General features: G+C 49.9%; 1 protein-coding gene across 2 annotated transcripts in view; it reads right to left on the bottom strand.

Annotated features, from left to right (window-relative positions):
• TMEM120B (transmembrane protein 120B) overlaps positions 1-21,759 on the bottom strand; it is a 41,128-nt gene that overhangs the window by 1,455 nt on the left and 17,914 nt on the right. Inside the window, exons 3-11 of one of the 2 annotated variants that reach the window (XM_021698614.1) lie at positions 20,368-20,484; positions 17,175-17,234; positions 16,424-16,519; positions 11,010-11,099; positions 4,078-4,143; positions 3,377-3,438; positions 1,823-1,915; positions 523-587; positions 84-152 (exon numbers count right to left, since the gene is read on the bottom strand). In XM_021698614.1, the coding sequence (XP_021554289.1) occupies positions 84-152; positions 523-587; positions 1,823-1,915; positions 3,377-3,438; positions 4,078-4,143; positions 11,010-11,099; positions 16,424-16,519; positions 17,175-17,234; positions 20,368-20,484 (718 nt within the window). The remainder of the gene's footprint in view (positions 1-83; positions 153-522; positions 588-1,822; positions 1,916-3,376; positions 3,439-4,077; positions 4,144-11,009; positions 11,100-16,423; positions 16,520-17,174; positions 17,235-20,367; positions 20,485-21,759) is intronic. The other variant, XM_021698615.1, reaches the window with a different exon arrangement.

Genomic DNA, 21,759 nt, shown 5'->3' with positions numbered 1-21,759 from the left:
CCCCCCCCCCCCCCGCCCGCACCACAGGCACGTGCACACACGCGCAGGCACACACACACACACACACACACACACCACCATACCTGCCATTCTCTGCATTCCTCGTGGCTGGAGAACTCAAACAACGTGACGGCATTGTAGAGCTGCCAGAACTGGAAAGAGGGGAGGCAGGCGCCACTTACCCCAACTGATTCCCCTGGAGACCCACGTGAGGAAGCCCCGGGAGTGGACCAGGCCCCCCAGCTTCTGGTATCCACTGTCCTAAGACGCTGAGAGCCCCCTAAAATGAAACTGGGGCACCCTAGGCCAGAGCAGCCTGAAGATCTGGGGTTCTGCATGCTGGTGCTACGGGCCACTTCCGGCTCCTGCCTTTGGTGTCCCAGGGCCCAGGGGCCGTCTCTGCCCCAGGACCCCGTGGCGCCCAGCTCAGGGATGGCTGGTGAATGAGGAGGGGCCTGAAGACCTTTTGTTCCCAGGGGTCAGCCCAGAACAGGGGATCCCCACAAACTCCAGGGGACTCACATGACCACAGAACAGGAAAGGCAGGAGGAAGGTGAGGCCCCGCCACATCCAGGACTGGAATCCTTCTGTGGAGAGGAGGAAGCAAAGGGCCAGTGGGAGGGGATTTTGCTTTTTATAATGGACTTTTGCACGTATCACTTCAATTGAGTCTTGACAAAGTAGGGCCTACTTTGCAGAGTAATTCAGTAGAAATGACCATCTCAAAAGATGGCAGAATTTTATTAGTTTCCTGTGAAAGTTGAGACAAGAGCTCTCCAAGCTCTTCTGACTGGGCACTTGACCCATGAGTTAAAAAAAGTTAAGCACAGGGGTGCTTGGGTGGCTTAGTCGGTTAAGTGTCCGACTCTTGATTTCGGCTCAGGTCATGATCTCGGGGTCTTGAGATTGAGCCCCAAGTCGGGCTCCAAGCTGAGGGCGCAGCCTGCTCAAGATTTTCTTTCTCCTTGGGGCGCCTGGGTGGCTCAGTCATTAAGCGTCTGCCTTCGGCTCAGGTCATGATCTCAGGGTCCTGGAATCGAGCCCCGCATCGGGCCCCCTACTCCTCAGGAAGCCTGCTTCTCCCTCTCCCACTCCCCCCTGCTTGTGTTCCCTCTCTCTCTGTGTCTCTCTCTGTCAAGTAAAATAAATAAAATCTTAAAAAAAAAAAGATTTTCTCTCTCTCCCTCTGACCCTCCCCACCACATTCTCTTGCTCTCTCTCTCTAAAAAAAAAAAATATATATATATGTATACATATAAATTAAAAATAGTTAAGCACACATTCCCAATGTATATACATGTATGTATCTATACATATTTATACATAGCCATATTATTTTTTTTTTTTAAGTAGGCTCCACGCCCAGCATAGAGCCCAACTCGGGGCTTGAACTCATGACCCTAAGATCAAGAACTGAGCTGAGATCAAGAGTCAGATGCTTAACAGATTGAGCCACCCCAGCGCCCCTATATTAAGTTATACACGCACGACAACATGCATATATATTTATGCATATATAATTATGTGTATTATAAAACACAGACCAAAAAAATAGACATTTAAAAAGGATAAGACAGAAGCCAGCATCGAGGCCTGGCTCACAGCTGGCCTCAAGCTTGTTGGCTGAAACAGAATCCACGATGAATTATGAAAAGCAACTTAGGTAGAGGCCTGCAGCCCTGGCTTTGTGTGTGGTAGGTCTTGTACGTTCTTACTGGCTCATGCTCCCAGTGTAGGGAGTTAGCAGTGAGGTCTGGGGGAGCAGGGAGGGGCCGGTACTTGTCCCCCACCTCCCCTCCCCTCCCCAGGCTGGGTTACTCACCCACAGTGAGGTCCAGATGATTCCTCTCCCCCAGGGCACGAAGTCTGTAGAGGCAGCCCCTCTGGTAATAATATTGCAGGAACTGGACACAGCCTGCAGGGGGAGCACAGCGCCTGGCTCAGGGCCTGGAGGACTGGGCGCCACCTCCGCGCAGACCCAGGGGTCTTCACGGCCCAGAGGGCAACCCTCTCTCACCCCAACACACACACACACACACACACACACACATACACACACTCTTCAGCCTGAAACCACTTTATCCCTTATCCAGAATACAACGAGAGTAGGTTATCTGAAGACCCAACTAAACACCAATGAGATTAGAAACTTCTAGAGCAGATGCTTGCTGGGATGGTGGCACCATGCGGGGAGCTGTGTGTAATGCCAAGACAGCAAGAGACACTTTCATACAATGGGATACTTAGTAGTTACTAAAAATGAGCAGGTAGAATTCTGTGTATTGACATAGAAAAATACCCATCATTATTGTTAAAAGAAAAATAAACAGATTGTAAGCAAAGCTATTTGTACAAAGTGATCCCATATTTATAGACTACATAATGCAGTATGTACGTATATATGAATCAAACTGAAAGGACATAGATCTATTAACAGTGATCACTCCTAAGGGTGAGATTATATATAATTTTCATTCTTGGCATTAGAGATTTGTATTTGTTGGCAGGGTTTTATTTAAAAATTTTATTTTTTGAATCAGTAATATGCACACAAAATTCAAAGGGAACAAACAAGTACTTGGTAAAAAAAACTCTCTCTCTGTCCCTATCCCCAACTATCCAAGCTCTCCCTTCTCAGAGGGGACCCCTAGGACCAGTTCACGGTATATAAATCCAGAGCTATTATTATTATTATTTTTTAAGATTTTATTTTTAAGCAACCTCTACACCCAATGTGGGGCTTGAACTTACAACCCCAAGATCAAGAGTTGCTCGCTCTACCGACTAAGCCAGTCAGGAGCCCCAATCCAGAGCTATTCTTTTTTTTTTTTAAAGATTTTATTTATTTATTTGAGAGAGAGAGAATGAGAGAGAGAGAGCACATGAGAGGGGGCAGGGTCAGAGGCAGAAGCAGGCTCCCTGCCGAGCAGGGAGCCCGATGCGGGACTCGATCCCGGGACTCCAGGATCATGACCTGAGCTGAAGGCAGACGCTTTAACAACTGAGCCACCCAGGCGCCCCAGAGCTATTCTTAAATGAGAAAAAGAACATATGCTCTATTTCCATTTTGAGGTAGTGCCCCCAACACTACTCAGTTCCCAAAAGTCACCATTGGTCCCCAGCTGTGACATGGGAAAGAAAAGGCAGTGATGGGGGCTCCTGGGGGTGGGGGTGATCAGGCTGCTCCTCCCCCAGGACTGGGTGGTGATCTGGGGGCAGGCAGCTCTTTGCTGGATTTCTGGGACCCTCCCCTGCCCCAAGCTCCCTTCCACACTAGACACACCCCTCACAAGGGAGGAGGGATGACAGGGGCCTCCATCAGTGAAAGCCCAGGGAAACGTGCCCCCTCCCCCGAATTGAGGCAAGAGGCACTCACTCTGAAAAATGGAAAACGCTAAAAACTGATTACGAAACTTCTGATAAATTAGTCCGTTGGGCCTGCAGAGAAGTGGGGAAAAGTAAAAGTGAAGTGTGCTGTGAAATCAAACATTCATCCCTGCCCCTCTCCATTCCAGCCAAGAGAGAAGAAAAGCTTTTAATTAAAAAAAAAAAAAATTATTTAAGTAATCTCTACACCCAAAGTGGGGCTCAAACTCACGACCCCGAGATCAAGAGTTGCATGCTCCATGGAGTGAGCCAGCCAGGCACCCCGAGAAGAAAAGCTTTTAAAATGAAATGGAGGTCCCTGATTTCTGCCCTTCCTTAGCACAAGTGCCCCTGGGGCTGGACCAGTTACTTTCATTTCTTTAAGCCCATTCTAGAAGCACGGGGGCCTGTAATCATCATTCTGAAGCCTAAATTCTTGCTAATGCCCACTCTTTCCATCTGTCTCCTTTGGAGCCTCATCCCTGTACTCTTTCTGTCCATTGCTCTCTGTCACCTCTATCCCAGCCGGTAGGCCAATGGGACATCCCCAGAAACCTCCCAGCTGACTTGGGGGAAATCCCTGCGGCCTGGCTGTAAGCTCACCCTTTTCTTCTTGGCCCAAATGTCAGCCCAGGCCAGGAGCCTCGAGGGCACCCCCTCGAGCTGGCCCACAGCCAGCTCCCCATTCACGGGCCCCCATGAGACACTCACCAGGTCAGCATCACTCCAGAGAGGAACGTGGACACATAGTGGTGAGACACCCACCAGCCTTTAATTCTTGGAGAGAAGAGAAGGAAAAGGAGCTCAGGTGGGGACGGAAATGGGTGGTTCTTGCTTCCCAGACTATGTATGCATGGGCTACTCTGTGGCCCCAAAACAGCCATGACATAGACCCAAGCCATGATTTCGCCCTTTCCTCTGTCCTCCAGAGACGCACAATCACACATAAACCACCCGCAGATTAGCCATGAGGCCCACAGAGGCACACGGGCCTCCAGGGGCTTCCTGCTACCCTAAAAGCACATCCCTCACCGCACCCCAACTTGAAGCCCTGTCACCCTGTCCTCGCCTTGAACCTGCCAAGCCCATTGCTACCTCAGGGCCTGTTATGGGCTGAATTGTGTGCCCCCCAAATTCCTATGTTGTAGTCCTAACCCCTTAGGGCTAGTACCTTAGAATGTGACTGTATTTGGAGATAGGAACTTTAAAGAAGTAAGTAAGGTTAAATGAGGTCATAAGAAAAAAGGCCCAATGAAGATCCGGTGGCATTGGCAGGCCAAGGAGAGGCCTCAGGAGAAACCAGTGGGGCTGGCACCTTGATTTTGGACTTCCAGCCGCCAGAACCGTGAGAAAATAGATTTCTATTGTTCCAGCCCCCGAGCCTGTGGTATTTTGTCACGGCAGCCCACGCAGATCAGCGGGGCCTTTGGACTTGCTGTTCTCTCTGCTCCAAGAACTTGGCCTGCCTGGCTCGTGGTCCAAATTCAAGTTTTGGACCAACTGTCACCTCCTCCAAAAGGCCTTCTCCGGCTACTTTATCTGAAACAGTCAGGCAGCCCCATTCTGAGTCACACTACTGTTTTATTTTCTTCATGGCGCTTACCACTATCTGAAATTATTCATTTCTTCCCCTTCCTTTGTTCTCTGAACCCTCTTCCCCGCTCACACGTAAACATCAGGAGAGCAGGGATCTTGTCTGTGTTCTTCATTGATGTTATCTGTGACACCTGGCTCAAAGCAGGTGCTCAATAAGTGTGTTGAATAAACACAGCATGCACACACATGCACACACACACACACTCATGCTCACCCAGAGCTGCAGCTACCTCCGTTACCCCACACAGACACAGAGAAATGCCAGACTGCCCACACAGCATCTCAGCATCCCAGACGCACTTTCTCCCTGGGAGCCCACACCCCCCGGGCTCATCTGTTCTTCCATCTACAGCAGGCCCTTGCCCAGCCCTGGACTTCCTGTGTCCAGTCCCGAAGCTGTGGGAACCCTGGTTCCAGAACCCAGTACTCCCCGAACTGAGGGCTGTCACTCCATTGCAGGGGAGGGAGCCTCGTTGTCACCCCCTCCTCAGTGTCAGCGTCCCAGCCTCCGCTGAAAGCTGGACCCTCCAACCTTTACCCTTCAAAGTCCTTGAGTCTGTCTCTGGCCTCTGCTGGCCTTCTCCAGCCCCGTCTCGGAGCTCAGTTACCTGAACACAATGTGGCAGCGATTTGCTTTTGCCAAGTACAGCCTAGGAGCAGTGGGGCTCCTTCCTCCCAACGACGGGGCAGTAGAAACTGGGTTCCCCAAGCCCTCACCAGCACTGGATTCCAAGTTTTAAAATTTCTGCCAGTCTTATTAGGTGAAAATCGGTGTGTTGTTGAGGTTTTAATTTGCATTGTCCTAAGTGGGTTCCAACCAGAATGCAGACATCACACAAGCAGAGACTGGATCTTACTCATCTCTCCTCTTTGCAATCCCACAATAAATCTGGACATAAATTAGGGGTTCCGGCATGGCCTGTATATGCCTCAAGGGTTATGGTGAGGAACAAGGTTTTACGTGGCTCTTTATTCCTAGCACTAACAGCACCCGGTAAACAGTAGGCACTCAATAAATGCTAAAATGATGTCCAGGAGGTGTGGCTGATGAAGCAGCAGCTGGTCTAGATGCCACCAGCAATGGAGGGACAGGGTAAGACATCCACCCACTTCTCTGATCCCAGTCTCCCCCTCCCCATGTCCCTGGGTTGCGTGTCAATGTCTACAAGGACCCCTGGCTCTAATTTTCTGACAGAAGAGGCAGTTAGCCCCATCCTCAGACCTTCAGCTTGAAGAGCACCCAAGAAGCCTCTCTGCAATCACTTCCCCCAAGTTCTCTGCAGAGCCACACACAAGCCCTGGGGCTTTGGCAAACGCTGTGCTCCTCTGTCCTACTCCCCAAAGCCCCCCTGAGAAATGCCCCCTCCCCACTTGGGAGCGGCCAGAGCCAGACGCGGGATCTGTGCAGCAAGCCTGGCTGAGCAGCCACTTTTCATTTCACAGCTCATAGTGCCCAGAGCCCAGCTCTGACAGATGCCCCCAATAAGCACAGCTCAGCAGCACTAGGAAAGGCTAGAAATTGCTTCTTCCCTGGCATGGCGTTCTCGAGCCCCCTCATCTATCTGCACACTGCAGGGTGCTGGGCTGGTTTTGTGCACATGTGTTTATGCAATCGTTTTACTGTAACTTAATTCAAACATCATACAATTCCCCCATTTAAAGTATACACATCAGCGGCTTTTAGTATATTTGCAGAGTTGTACAACCATGACCACTATCAGTTTTAGGACATTTTTTATCACCCCAAAAGAAACTTGGACCCATTAGTGGTCACTCTTTGGGCCTGTTTTGCATTGGAAATAAAGCTTGCAGGGCCTATGGGCATTTTAATGAGCAGGCAGGAGATACGCAATGAAACTCGAGTGGTGCGCACACAGCCACAGTGTAGGACTAGCGTGGCCTGGTATCTGGGAATCGTGCCGAGGATACCACGGCCCTTCTTTCAGGACACCTTGGCCACGTTTGCATGTGGGTACCACTCATAGGCACCAGCAACCACAAGCTGTCTCCGGCTTTGAGCTCCGGGTCACGTGGGCAGGTGGGGGAATGGCTTCCACACTGAGGCTCCCTTCCTCCTGGACAGCCCTACACGGCTTTATCTGAGCAAAGTCCCCTATAACAGCCAGTTGGAAGCAGGCACCCATGGGCTGGCTGGCCAGAAAAGCTAACGCGATCCCTGATTCATTATTTATTCTGGCCCAGAACTAACTGTAGAGGACATCTGCTGTTTTGCCTCTCTGTCAATCACCCCACCCCCTCTCCACCCCCCACATTCTGGTTGCACGCCAGGCCTTTCTTTGGGTGAACCACCTCATCATCCCCACACTCAATCTGGGTGGCTGAGAGGGAAGCGGAGTGATATAACTGGGCACGTGACTCGAAGCCAGCCTATCAGGGCTCTGCACCCCCCAGCCACACTGATTGGCTCAGGGACGAGCATGTGACCTCAGCCGAGCCAATCAGAAATCTGTCTCAAAATTACAAAAACTGGATCTGCGAAGGTAAGCGCTCTTTCCTGTGAGACTATCGAGCTGGTGGGATCCTAGTCTAGGCTGCTGGAAGCCAGTGCTTCCAGGGGGTAAGAGATCAGGGAGGAGGACTGTTGGCATTGTGTGAGCCCCCCCCGCCTTTTTAAAAGATTTTATTTATTTGACAGAGAGACACAGCGAGAGAGGGAACACAAGCAGTGGGAGAGGGAGAAGCAGGCCTCCCGCTGATCAGGGCGGGGCTCGATCCCAGGACCCTGGGATCATGACCTGAGCCGAAGGCAGACGCTTAATGACTGAGCCACCCAGGTGCCCCTGTGTGAGCCCTTTTCACCTCCTTGAACCATCGTTGATATACAGGCATACTTCAGAGATATTGTGGGTTCACTTTCAGGGCACTGCAATAAAGCGAATGTCGCAATAAAGCAAGTCGAATGAAGTTTTTGGTTTTCCAGTGCCTCTGAAGTTAGTAAGTATGAGATAGCAGTTCTAGAAAAACAACGTACATACCTTAATTTAAAAATATAGTGCTAAACGGGGCGCCTGGGGTGGCTCAGTCGTTAAGCCTGCTTCTCCCTCTCCCACTCCCCCTGCTTGTGTTCCCTCTCTCACTGTTTCTGTTAAATAAATAAAATCTTTAAAATATATATATATATAGTGCCAAAAAAATGCTAACCATCATCTGAGCTTTCAGCAAATTGTAATCACTGATCACAGACCACTATAACAAATATAATAATGAAGAAGTTCGAAATACTCCAAGAATTACCAAAATGTGACAGAGACACAAAATGAGCACATGCTGTTGGGAAAATGGCGCCAATAGACCTGCTCGACACAAGGTTGTCAGAGACCTTCAATTTGTAAAAAAAAAAAAAAAAAAAACCACAGTATCTTCGTAGTGCAGTTAGACAAGGTATGCCTTTGTTCCCCCTTCATGTTTACTCCTATCAGGTAGTTTCCCTCATTTGCAGGATTTGCAAGGGAACTTGACTTGCTTATTGCACTAAGCTAATGCGCTACAGCTCCCACTCATTCCAGAAGATAAAGCACCAAGCCTACCCCACCCATTCCAGACCCCAGCCCCCATCACATCCAAACCCCTGCCCCAGGCCAGAGCAGGGAGATAGGCGCAGAGGAACAGTGAAATGAAATCTCATTTCAACTTGAGATACCAGTTGAAGTGTTAGGCAAATGAAGCCTGGCTTTGGAACCCCACTTCTACCCCCTTGTGTCCCCCTCCGCACTTTCTTGGTATGCCCCACACTTGCAGGGACCTCCACTCAGGCCTGTTCCCTTCCCTCTGGTAACCCACCCACCCCCCATCCACAGCTTGTTACACTAGATAAAGAGCTGACCAGAGTAACTTTAAGTGTTAGTGACTGTTAGAGATGTAGCATGCCTCTGAAGACTCTTAATGAGTCCATCAGAAGGATGAAACTGTAAGGCTGACAGCAAGCCCATGGGAACAGAAGAGAGTTCATAACAAGGAGGCCTTGCCACTTACCCTGGCCCTCTTTCCCTACTACCTACCACCCTGGCTCCCCTCCAACGACACCCAAAAGCAGAAAGATACTATTCACTAAAATTAAGAAAGACTATGAATGTTATTTATTTGGTAAGATTTTCTACTTCAGTGTTTCCCAAAGCATGGGGTGCGTACCACCAACTTTTAGATGACACTCGAGTGTAACACTAGATGATACTGAACCATGTGGCAAGAGGTCATTGGTTCAGTTCTTTATTCTCCTGATTAAGTCGAGGAAAGAGTCTCTTTAATGCCTCTCAAGGTCCGATAATCTCCCTTTTTACACACACGTACACACACAGAGATAGCAGGCCTCAGGCTCAGAGCCTCCCGGAAGCAAGAATAACTGACTTCAATACTTATACAAGGAAAACAAAAGGATATTTTTATACTACTTCCTCTTTCCTGCAACTGATGCTGGTTTTCCATGTACGGTGATGAAATAAAATTTCCTTTTAAAATAAACTAGTATTTACTTAAGTTAAAAAAAAAAAAGGAGAGGTTGATTTTTAAAATGTGAGAATTATCATCCAGATGATACATGGAAAAGGCAAAAATGGCGAGGATGGGTCAAGAATGAGTGCCGTTTGAGAAACACTGATCTTTTCTAACGGGCTACATGCTACGGGGCTGCATACCTAAAAATCGCTGGGCCCCTGGTCCTTACCTCTGGGCTCTACCTCAGGTTAAGGCCCGGCAGGGCAGGGATCTGCCATAAGAGACCACTGGGCAGAAAAGTGAAAAGGTGGCAAATTATTCAGGGGTTTGCAGATGCCCCCAATCTTAAATACACAGTTCATGACAGTTCCTTACTAGCGTCCAGGAAGGAGGAAGCAGGGAGGGGCTGGGAGGTTATTACCTTTCGTTTCAGGGAAAAATGGGGACAAGCATGGTACACAGAGATGAAACAGCTACCCCAAAAAGGAAATCAGACCTATGGAAAATGGGTCCCGCAGGTGGCAAATCGTGGTCTTAACTGGGCCCCAAGACTCTCAGCTCAGAGACAGGTGGCGTAGGAAGGAGAATGACAAAATAGCGGGGCTCCTCGTATTTGCAGGCCCTCAGAGGTGGGGACCCCCAATTGTGCCTCCATTCACTCAGGAACACGGAGGCACAGGCCCCCAGGGGACTGTGAAATAGCCCAGAGAGGGGACTTCAGTTGCCCAGGGCTCCAGAGCCGCGCAGGAACAGCAGAGGGACTAGAACTCAGGAACCCTCACTCCCAGCCAGAGGGACTAGAACTCAGGAACCCTCACTCCTCAGCACTGCAGGAGTAACAGGGCAGGTTTGAACTAAGACCCTCACCACATGTCCTCCGTCCTCCCCATCTCCCTGTGGGGGACCATCCACTCTTGTCACCAGAATCCATTCATCCCTCTTATGACAGTATCCCAATTTTCCTCTGGGGACCCACGCACTGCCCTCCTGACACTCAGCCCCTGGGCTTCTACTGACAGCCTGTAGGGGCGGGCATGAGGCTCAAGCCCGACCAATCACAGCTGTGCATTCTCTGGCCAGTGATTGGTTCAGAGACAGGCACATGATTCAGCAAGTACCAATGCGACCCAGTGAGACTCTTGGAAAACAGCAAGGTGCCATATTTCGCTGGGAATGCTAGAAATAAAGTTAGGAGCTCTGGGGTGCCTCTGCATGGAGCCTGAGGATGAAGAAAGCACAGCAGAAGGCAGAGGTGAGGGGTGGAGAGAAAGTGGGTCCTGGTGCCATTGTCTAAGCACCTGGATTAAGCCTGACCTGAAGTCAGCGCCAACGGACCTGTTCTTTGATAGGAAAAAACAAATTTCCTGTTGTGTTAAACCTATTTGAGTTCGAGTTTTTGGTAAGCAGGAGACTAACCGCAGCAGGAGACCCAGTTTTCCTCCTCCCTGGCTCTGAACAGTCAGGGACACCCCTCCCCCCCCACGGAGGAAGGGAATACAGGCTGAGGGTGACAGCCCTCATCTGCATCCCCTTCCATGACTGATCTCCCTTTGGCTCCCCCAACGCCCCCCCCACAAAGCTGGGCCCCCAATTACCTTGAGCCATTGCTGATGAGAATACTCTCCCGAATTGTCAGGGTGCAGTAATACCACACCAGCAGGAAGTTAAAAACTTCGTCCGTCACCCTGGTGGAAAGAAACAGCCCCGGGGAGGAGCGCAAGCATGAGAACCAGGGACGGCTCTCCCACCCACAGGGCAATAGAACAGCAAACACGGATGAGGGCCGCCCCCCACAGGCTGCCTCTGGGAACACCGCTGATCCCTGGGAAGAGAGAGGAAGCATGGCCGCCACCCAGTCTGCCTGTCCCCTCCTCACCTTTCTACCAGAATCCTGCTTGCCTTTAAGGGCTCTAGCTGAGGTTTTGCCCCCTTCCCTGAGCGCTCGGCCTACGACACCCTCTCTCCCTTCTAAATTCTTACTGTCTGATGTAACATTTTTGGTGGAAGGGCAACAGGAGGACCTGAAGCAGAAAACTGAGTATTTTAAACTGTCCACAGTGTCAAAGCGCAAATTCCCTCCATCTCCTTAAAAGATCTATAAACTTTGTTGCGCTTACAAAAAAATTCTTATGGCCCAAATTGTCTGTAAGCTGAATGAAGAACTCCCGGCCTTCTCTACGGTCCCCACGGCCCAGAGCCGGGCACAGAGCCTTAGGACAGGACAGAGGGGCTAGAGCTGTTGCTGTACCCTGGTCAGAGCAGAAAGCTGGCAGACATGCGGCATGTGACCTCGTCAGAGACCTCCCTGGCCTCAGCTTTGCTGTCTCTGAGATTCGAAGGCTGACCCCCTACCTGAATATGGCTGGGTGAAGGATCCCGGGACAGAGCCTACGACAGACAGCCCCTTGGAAGCCTCTGCTGCCGCGGACTCTAATGGAGGCTCTAGCTTCCCCCCCAAAGGGAAGCGCCTCTGTACTTCCCAGCGCCATACAGATGCATTCAGCACTGTGCGGGGCGCTATCCGTCTGCACCGGGGACGGAGAACACCCCGTCTCCTCCGTCTCCATCTCTGAACTGGGACAACCATGATAACCCTGGGAGGGAAATGGAAGGGTGTGACTCGAACAGTAAGAGCCGAAGTTAGAAGGTTGTCTTTTAAGCTATGTGACCCTGTTTTGTGGTCACAGATGACAGACTTTCAACCCCAAGCCCTCTTGAACCATCGCCTGCAGAGGGCCAGGAACCATCGCCCTGGGAGGGCCAGGAACAGACTGGAAGCACAGGGCCTGAGTCCAAATCCCAGCTCTGCCTCTTCCCAGCTGTGGGACCAGGGGCAAGTCAGTGATTCTCCCACGCGATCACCTCCCATGCTGAAATGGGGAGAGTGATGAGTGATAACAGCCCCCGTGTAAGCTGCTGTGAGCATCCGCTGAGTTTACCACAGGAGGCACCTGGGGCATAGGAAGGGTTACCTGCATTCCCTGTTGGAATTCTGGCAAGTATCACAGAGGATCCAAAGCCTGAGAAATGAGTCTCAGACGCTTAGTTCTGAGGAAATCAAAGGCCTACTTGACTTGAATGGGGTGCTGGGGTGGGGACGGCCTCCCCAGGGCAGAGGGTCACTCAGACAACCGACTTCTGAGCTCACCTCCAGATGGGAGGCAGGCCCAGTTGCGAGTCGTGGTGACCAGGATGTTTTTCTTTTTTCTTTTTTTTTTTAAAAGATTTTATTTACTTATTTGACAGAGAGAGACACAGCAAGAGAGGGAATACAAGCAGTGGGAGTGGGAAAGGGAGAAGCAGACTTCCTGCCGAGCAGGGAGCCCGATGCGGGGCTCGATCCCAGGACCTGGAATCATGACCTGAGCCGAAGGCAGACGCCCAACGACTGAGCCACCCAGGCGCCCCGACCAGGATGTTTTTCATTGGTCCTTTCCGACATCTTATCCGTAAAGAGGGGAAGAAAAAGAAAGTTTTATGGCCCCAGCACTTTAGGGACATGCTTGAGGTGCCAGCCTCAGCCGTCTCTGCCGGGGTGTATGAGCTCCCTGCTGCTGGAACAACAGACCACAAACTTAGTGGCTGAAAGCAACGTGCATTTATTCTCTTACAGTCTGGAGCTCGGAAGGCTGAAATGGGCCGGCGGGACTGGGGTCCTTCTGGAGGCTCTCGGGAGAATCCACTTGCTGACCTGCTCCAGCTTCTAGAGGCGCCTGCATTCCTTGTTTCGTGGCATCACGTTTCCTTCTCTGACTCTGACCCTCCCAACTCCAGGATGATCTCTTCTCAAGTTCCTTCACTTAATCTATCTGCAGAGGCGTTTTGCCAAAGAAGTCCACACATTCGCAGGTTCTGGGGATTAGAACACGAACCTCTTCAGGGACCGTGACTCAGGCCGTGCCAGGCCAGCTCTAATTACTGGGAACTTGCAATGCTGCAGGCATTTTATGTGGACGATCTCTCTGAGTCCTCGAAACAACCCTACAGGATTGCTTCCTGTGGCAGGTGCGCTTTCCACATCTGGGCCCGTCTGCATAACTCCCGACAGCCAGACCCTGCCATTCCTGGCATGCCTGGAGTTCTCAGGCCTCCAGAGCTCATTCTGCTGGTGCGAGAGGCAGGGCAGCAGGGAGGGGAATTTATGCCCTCTGGAAGCAGTCCTCAGCTCCCCTGACCAACAGCAGTTGGAAGATAAATACCCTTGCTCCCTCGCCCCTCTAGTGGGTAACTGAGGCATGTTCCATGCTGTCTCCCAGTTCTCCGGATACGTACAGGGGAGCCCCTCCTGTCTCACTTCCCATTCCCCTACCAATGTTCTTGGGATCACCTCCCAAAGAAACTGCGGGCACTCAAATGCTTGTCTTGGGGGTTGCCTCTGGGGGAACACACACCAAGACAGGACAACTTCCCATTTTACAGATGAGGATACTGAGGCCCAGAGAGGGGAAGTGAGCTGCCCAGGAGTGAGACCCAAACCGAAGCCCAACTAACCTAAGCTTAACTCCAACCCCCGTTTCCCTGCAGCTTCAAAACCCAATCCTGATAGAGGACAATCCTAACTAGACACAGCCTCCTGGCCTGAAGGCAGAAGAAAGAGGCATCACACTCTCCAGCAGCCTCACCGAAGCTTCCCGAGGACCAGGCAGCATGGGCAGATGTCTTCTGGCCATGGGGAAGATGAGGAAGCAGACACGGAGAGAGCAAGGGCTCTACTCAAGGTCACACAATCTGTGAGTGGCAGAGCTGGACCTAGAACCCTTGGTTCTGACGGACATTGGCCATGCTCAGCTCCAGACTTACAGGCACCAGAGAAGGGCCTTTCGGTGGGGCACCCAGCAAGGAAACCATGCCAAGGGGGCAAGAGTAAGGAAAGAGAATCCTGCTCCGTGGATGCACTGGATATTAAGCTGTGGTCTCTTCCAGCCTGCCCAGCCCAAAATGGTGGCAGCAATCACAACTGCTCACACTCAGATGGCACTTACGTGCCAGGCACTACTCTAAACACAGCAAATAGAACCTATCTGGTTCTCTGAGCCATCCTACCAAGTAGCTCTCGTTATCCTCGTTTTGTGTGTGAAGAAACCCAGGTGGGGAGAGGTTAGACCATTTGCCCAAGGTCAAACAGCAGGGCAAACTTCCCTGAAGGCAGAACGGAGATGAGCTGCCCGTCCAGCCCCCTTCCCCTGTCCTATTTTTAACCCATAGAAGGTATACTAGTGTTCCCTCAAAATTCATGTCCACCCAGGGCCTCAGAATATGACCTTATTTGAAAATAGGGTCTTTGCAAATTTAGTATATGTGCTGCCGAAGCGAGCACAGGGTCTTTGCAAATTTAATTAGTTAAGATAAGGTCATACCAGGTTAGGGTGGGCCCTAAATCCAAAGACTGGTGTCCTCCTAAGAAGGCCATGAGAGAAACACAGGGACACATGCGGAAGGAGGCTACCTGACAAGATTAAGGCACAGGAGGCTGAGTGAGACTGGAGGGAAACAGCTTTAAGCCAAGGAACGCCAAGGAACACCAAGGAACACCCTGGAGGCTGGAGGAGGCAAGGCCGGATCCTCCCCTAGGGCCTTCAGAGCGAGCATGGTCCCACCAACACCTTGATTTCAGACTTCTGGCCTCTAGAACTGTGAGAAAATAGATTTCTGTTGTTCCAAGCCATCCAGTTCGTGGTGCTTTGTTACAACTGCCCCGGGAAATAAATACAGAAAGGGATGGGGAGAAATTGAAAGACCCAGGCCCTCGCTGAACTTTAGAACTTGACAACACACCACAGGTTTGCCCTCTGAGGACCCAAGATGTCCCAGCGCAAGGGAATCTGGTTGCACATCAAGAACGTCTATCCCTTCCAGAGAGGCATGTGAGCAGGCAGTGTGCAGGCTTTGCCCTCTGGGGAAACAGGCCAGGCCCGAGGCAGCAGGCAGGCACGGGCCCAGGACCTAAAAGGGCCTTTCTCTGTCTGGACATTCGAGTGGCCAGACCAGAAACTGGACTCCCAGCCAAACACCTGCCAGGAGATAAACCCCTGACACACCGGCCAAATGCCCAAGCTATACTCGGCTGCCTCCCCTCAGGGCCCAAAACCCAGTGCCAGGGGGGGAAACGAAACCCCCTGAGGCAAGGCAGCCTGAGCCCACTGGCCTCAGCCTCTCAGAGCCGCGTGGCCTCCTCTTGCTCCAAAAGCAGGGGCTGATGCTGGTGTCAGGCGCTGGGCAGAGCCCTCCACACGCACTATTAGCAAAGCCTGGTGTCACCCTCATTTTACAGATGGAGAGACTGAGGCTCCCTGAGGGAACGTGCTCATGGTAACAGCCAGTTAGTCCCAAAGCCAGGATTCAAACCCAGGCAGTCTGTGATCTTTCTTTCTTTTCTTCCTTCCCTTCTTCCTTTCCTTTTTTCTTGCTTTCTCTTTCTCTTTTTATAATTGATATATAATTCACATACCAGAAAATTCACCCTTTCAAAGAGTATAACTCATTACTTTTTAGTGTATTCACAGAGCTGTACATTCATCACCTCTATCTAATTCTGGAACATTCTCCTCACTCCAAAAGAAACCCCATCCCCATCAACAGGACCCACCCCCACCTCCCCTCCACCCAGCTCCTGACCACTAATTTGCTTTCTGTCTCTACAGAGTTGTCTGTTCTGGATGTTTCGTATAAGTGGAATCATACAATATGTGGCCTTTTGTGACTAACTTCTTTCACTGAACATAATGTTTTCAGAATCCATGTTGTAGTATGTGTCACTGCTTTATTCCTATTTATTATTGGAATAATATTCTATTGTGTGGGTGTGCCATTGGGCTCTTTCCTAACTACTAGTTATAAGGTCTCTCCAGTAGCTGTTCAGTAGATATTTGTTGGATGGATGTTGAGTGGACAGGACTGCTATTTCGCATGAGAAAAGGCTCTTCTCTACCTACAACCTACCAAACATTGCAGAGGCAGGAGAGGACCGCCCCCCCCCCATGCCGAAACACACCACCACACTTCCTGTTACCTGTAGTGAAGGACAAATCGACATGCCACAGCGCCCAGGAGCAGGATGATGGTCAGGTAGAGCTTGAACTTCTCATACTCATCCTTGTAAGCAAATCTGCGGGGACAGACACCCCCAGGAAAGGTCACATAACTATTACTATAGTTATAGTAATATAACTATATCCCATCTGGGGATAGAATCCTCAGCCCCATCAGATCCTTCACCTACCACCAGCCACTGCCCACAAGAACCTTCTGATCCCGCTAAAGGAAAGCTCTGGCCTTGAATTAATGGTGATGATCAATTAGAGAAAGAGGACCGACGTGCAAAGCTTCCCACGTCCCTGGGCTCCTGGCGTAGGTCTCTGGGCTGGTGATGGGGATGCGCAGGGGGTGGAGAAGTGCTCCTCCCTAACCAGCTACTGCAGCAGAAACACCACGCTCTACTGCCCCTGGGACTGATTTCAGGTGGACAGTACTGCCCACTTCCCGGAAGAACTGTGCGTGGTAAGCAGTGGAATGGAGCAGGGGCTGTTTCTCATGGGAAAGTGGCAGTTCTGTTCCCCCAACGTACTGACTGCATGAAAAGAAGGAACCCTCCCAGGGTGGCCTCCCACTGAGAAGGAACGTGTCAGAAAGACCAAGAGCCAGAGCCCCAACTATTAATTTGTTTTATTTATGCAAAAATTCTAGCTAGGTTCATTTCTCCTGAGTTGGAAGAGCAAGATGCCTGGATTCCCTAAAGCCAGGTGGGGGTCAGAGATACTTACTTGGCCTGGTTGCTGAGAAGGGTCACATTCACATTGCCAAGGACGAGATTTAAGTAGAGCCTGGAAGGAAAGTATCTGTGAGGGCTGACTCGTTCCTTACCAGCCCTGGAGTGGGCCCCAACCAAAAACATTCAAACAATAAGCATGCATTGAGCACTGATGTTAGAAAACAGCGTGCTAAACTCAGCAGTAAAATTCTCACATGGAGAATAATGACTAACTAGAGAATGAAACAATATGACACATGACAGTCATGACTAACCCATTTCCCCCCATTTTAGCTGGCTTAGAGACCATATTTCCCAGGCTCCCTTGCAGCTAATGTGAGCATGTGACTAAACTCCAGCCAATGAGGTGAAGGCATGTGTACAATCTCTAGGTCAATTTAAAAAGGGTTCTTTTTGAAACTGAAGTAAAATCTTCAATATATTTACAGGTATACCTAACAGTATATTTTGTGCCTGGCTTCTTTCTGCTGTGAACATTCTTTTTTTTTAACTGAGATGTAATTCACATACCATAACATCACCCTTTTTTTCTTTTAAGTTTTATTTATTTATTTAAGTGATCTCTACACCCCACGTGGGGTTCGAACTAATGACCCTGGGATGAAAAGTCACATGCTCTTCCGACTGAGCCAGCCAGGCGCCCCCATAACATCACCCTTTTTGAGTATCCAACTTCATGGTTTCCAGTATATTCACAACGTTGTACAACCATTACTTAACTCTAGAACATTTTCATCATCTCAAAATAAAGCACATACCCATCAGCAGTCACTCCCTTTCCTCCCTCCCCCCAGCACCTGTCAACCACTAATCTACTCTACATCTATGGATTTGCCTATTCTGGACATTTCATACAAAAAGACTCATGCAACATGGGGCCTTTTGAGTCTGGATTCTTTGCTGTCGACATTCTTACACATGTCTATTGGAGGGCAGAAGCACTCATTTCCATTGGCTATACAGACAGACAGGAGTGGAATTTCTGGATTATAGAATATGTGTGTTTTTGGCTTCACCGGGAAATGGCAAACTTTTTTTTTTTTTTTTTTTTTTTGGTAAAAAGGTATCTGCTTGCCCTCCACTTCTGGCCCATGTGACAGTATGAGCCAGCTTTGGCCATGCAGATGAGGACAACTCCCTGAAGGGTGGTGAAGCAACAAGTTGGAGTTGGAAGGACCCTGAGTCCCTAGATGACCCCATGAGCCCTCCGCTCTTGGTTCACTCACCTCTGGACTGCTATGTATGAGAAGAGAAACCTCCCCCTTGTCTGAGCCCCTGTATTGTTGGGCTTTTGTTACGATAGTCTGTACTCTAACATCACTAACAAAGGTGCAAGTAAAGGGTTATGAAATCTCGGGGAGGAAGGGTTTAATTCCACAGAGGGAGAGGGGTTTTGGAAAGGCTTCACTGAGTTGCTAACATTTGAACTGGGCTTTGAAGGATGAGTAGAAGGTTGAGGGGAGAAAAGCAAACAAAAAAGTCTTCTTTCTAGCTCTGAATAAAGTCTAGGGGCATTTCTGGTCTGGTGTAACTGGAGTAGAGGTGTAAAAAGAATTACCTATTTTTTTTCGGCTAGCGATACAGTCTACACTTCCTGAAAGAGCAGGGCCATTTTCCTTCAGAGAATCTCTTTTCCCCTCAGGTCCTAGGGTAAGGCACATGACCCAGGCTTAGCCAATCAAAGCACTGCATCCTCCTGATTGGGTCAATAATGGTCATGTGACACACTGGTCACAGGCCAGTGAGACTCAGTCCTGGGAACTTTTCCCAGAACTACTAAGAAACAAAGACGCTTTCTCTACTGGAATTGTTAAGCCGGCAGAAGGCAAACCCAGAGCTCCTGGGGCCAGCTTGTAGAGAAAGTCTCCCTAAGAACAAGACACACATGGCCAAGGAAGTAAAAGGAAAGCTCACTGAGAGACCGAGCCCAACAGTATCATTTGAGCAGCAGGATCCAGCCAGACCCACAGCAACATCTGCACCTTTAAGTTACATGAGCCAATAAATCGCCTATTTTTCGTAAGCACTTTGAGTTGGGTTTTCTGTCACTTGTAACCCAAAGATTGCCAACCGATGTAAAATGCACGGAGGACTCAGGAGGCTGGAGCTGGGAGAGCGGATCTGAGCCACACTGTAAAAAAGGGTCATGCGGTTTCATTCTATGGAAAATTATCATCACCCAACTCAGGGAGTTTTTCACCAAATACGGCAAAAGAGGAGAAGCCAAGAGGAATGGCTTCAAGTGTAAAAGGGCCTGACGGCGGCTCTGACTCGGCGCTAGGCCAAACCAGGAGAAAGGGCCACAGGGAAGTGATGGGAGCACTCAGCAGCCCGCCTCGGGTTTCGATACAACCCTGTCCGATCTCGCTCTGGAACAGGTGGCAGTGATGTCACCTGAGGGAGGAAATGGGACTTCTTCAAAGGAGGAAGACAGAACGAACACAAGCTCTGGAGTCAGAGTGTTCCCATCCAAACCTGGGCTGAGCCACCTGAGCAAAACACCCCCTAATGGCTTTGAACCTTGTAGAATTTGGACACCTGGGTCTGACTCACCAAGCTGTAGACAATTCAAGAGCCCCCAGCACAATGCTAGGCATACAGCAGGCACTCAATAAATGTTTGTTCTCAAAGGAAAACAAGAGAGAGACAGAGAGAGAAACCAAGAGACAGACTCTTAACTACAGAGAACAAACTCATGGTTACCAGAGGGGAGGGGGTGAAGGGACAGGTGAGCTACGTGATGGGGATGAAGGAGGGCTTTGTTGTGATGAGCACTGGGTGATGTATGGAGGTGCTGAATCAGCCTACTGTACACCTGAAACTAATACAATACTGTCTGTTAACTATACTGGAATTTAAAATAAAAATAAAATAAATCAATGTTTGTTCTTTGGGAGAAAACATCTTTCCTCTTAACCTCGGGTGGCACCAGGCATGCGGCAGGTGCTGGAAACCAGATCTTGTATCTGGTTCCTCGCACAAGCCCTCCCAGGAAGGTCACGCTGAGATCAACCTCCTGTTCCATGGAGGAACGTATGAGGAAGCCTCCTTCTCTTTCCTGCCCTTGCTTCCCTCCTTTCCCCTCAACCTCAAGCCCCAGCAGGGAGGTGGGAGTCACACAGACCAGGCCCTCTAGGCCTGCGCGTCTGCCTGCAGCAGGGGTGCGCTAGGTTTCCAGCTCCTACCCATTCTTCTTGGGCAGGTAGGCCTCCATGTCGAAGAAGATGTTCTGCCGCTCCTTGATGTTGGCGCTCATCTGCTGAATGAGCTCTGCCTCCTCCTGACTGGCATGGTTCTTGTACCTGTTTGGTCAGACGTGCGGGCATAGGAGAAGCAGGGGTGTTACTCAGACTGGAGGAAGAATCTGGGAGCTCGGGGCACTGCCCTCCCAACTTTCTATCTCAATGCTTCTTACAACCTCAATTCTCCCTCTGCACCCTGTGGGTTTGACACTGGGTCCCTGCTAGCCTTGTGACCTTGGGAAAGTCCTTTCACCACTTTGCCTTATTTTCCATACCTGAAAAACAGGGGTAGCATCAGGCCTACCTCATGGACAATACTGTTGTGAGGATTAAGTGAGTACACTAAATGTAACACATTTAGAATGATCCTTGATACACAGTATGAGCTCAATGGACTTTTACAGGCAATACCATGCTTCTTACTCTTCTAAAAGAAGAGACTGAAGATTACTAGAAGGGCAGACAGGAAAGTGCTTTAAAAGTATTGGCAGCCAACTGATCACTGTCTGTTTTTCCTTGGTGATATTTAACTCTCAAAACTAGAAAAACAAGCCAGTGGACACCCTCTCAGAATAGTAGGTGTGTCTTCTATGGGTCAACCTTCTAACCCACTGGTTCTCAACTGGGGACACTTGGCAACATCTAGGAACATTTTATTTGTCAAACAGGGGGTGGAAGGTCCTACTGGCATCTAGGGGATAGAGGCCAGGGATGCTGCTAAACATCCTAGAATGCACAGGACAGACCCTGCAGCAGAATTATCAACAGTGCCAGGGTTGAAAAATCCTAGACTGATAAAGACTGTTGAGTCTTACCATCAGTAAGATGTGTTTTTCCAAGAGTGGCGATGTCATTACATGGAACCATCCACACTCTTACCCCATGACTAATGGACCTCCATTTCCAAAATGGTCAGCCAAGGTTAGGGATATAATCAGTAACGTTTGCAAAAACTGTCCACAAGGGAAGGGAAGAATTGACCAGGAGTTACACCCTATGGTATGGAGACTTAGCTAAGTCAACTGGGATAAGCCACTCAGAGCCTCGGTCTCCTTGCCTGCCTGGGGTCACAGCATCCACTGGACTCCTTCTACCTATAGGGGGTGAGAGCACTTTCCAAACCATGAAGACATGAGGATTGGGAGGTGAACTTATGATCTTGGCCTCAAGAACTGAACAAAGTCATGAGCTTAAGTATTTCCCCCTGGGGATGCCAGACTTCCTACCACCTACACCAAAGACCTATAACAACTTTCCTCTGGGAAACTACCTCTCATCCTCTTTCCCCCTCCATATAGTTCCAGTAAGGCTGTCCCATCCCCCAGGTCCAAAAAC

Source organism: Neomonachus schauinslandi, chromosome 14 (genome assembly GCF_002201575.2).
Source record: "Neomonachus schauinslandi chromosome 14, ASM220157v2, whole genome shotgun sequence".
NCBI lineage: Eukaryota > Metazoa > Chordata > Mammalia > Carnivora > Phocidae > Neomonachus > Neomonachus schauinslandi.
The sequence above is the reverse complement of the archived record's forward strand: the minus strand, read 5'-3'. Positions and strand labels throughout refer to the sequence as shown.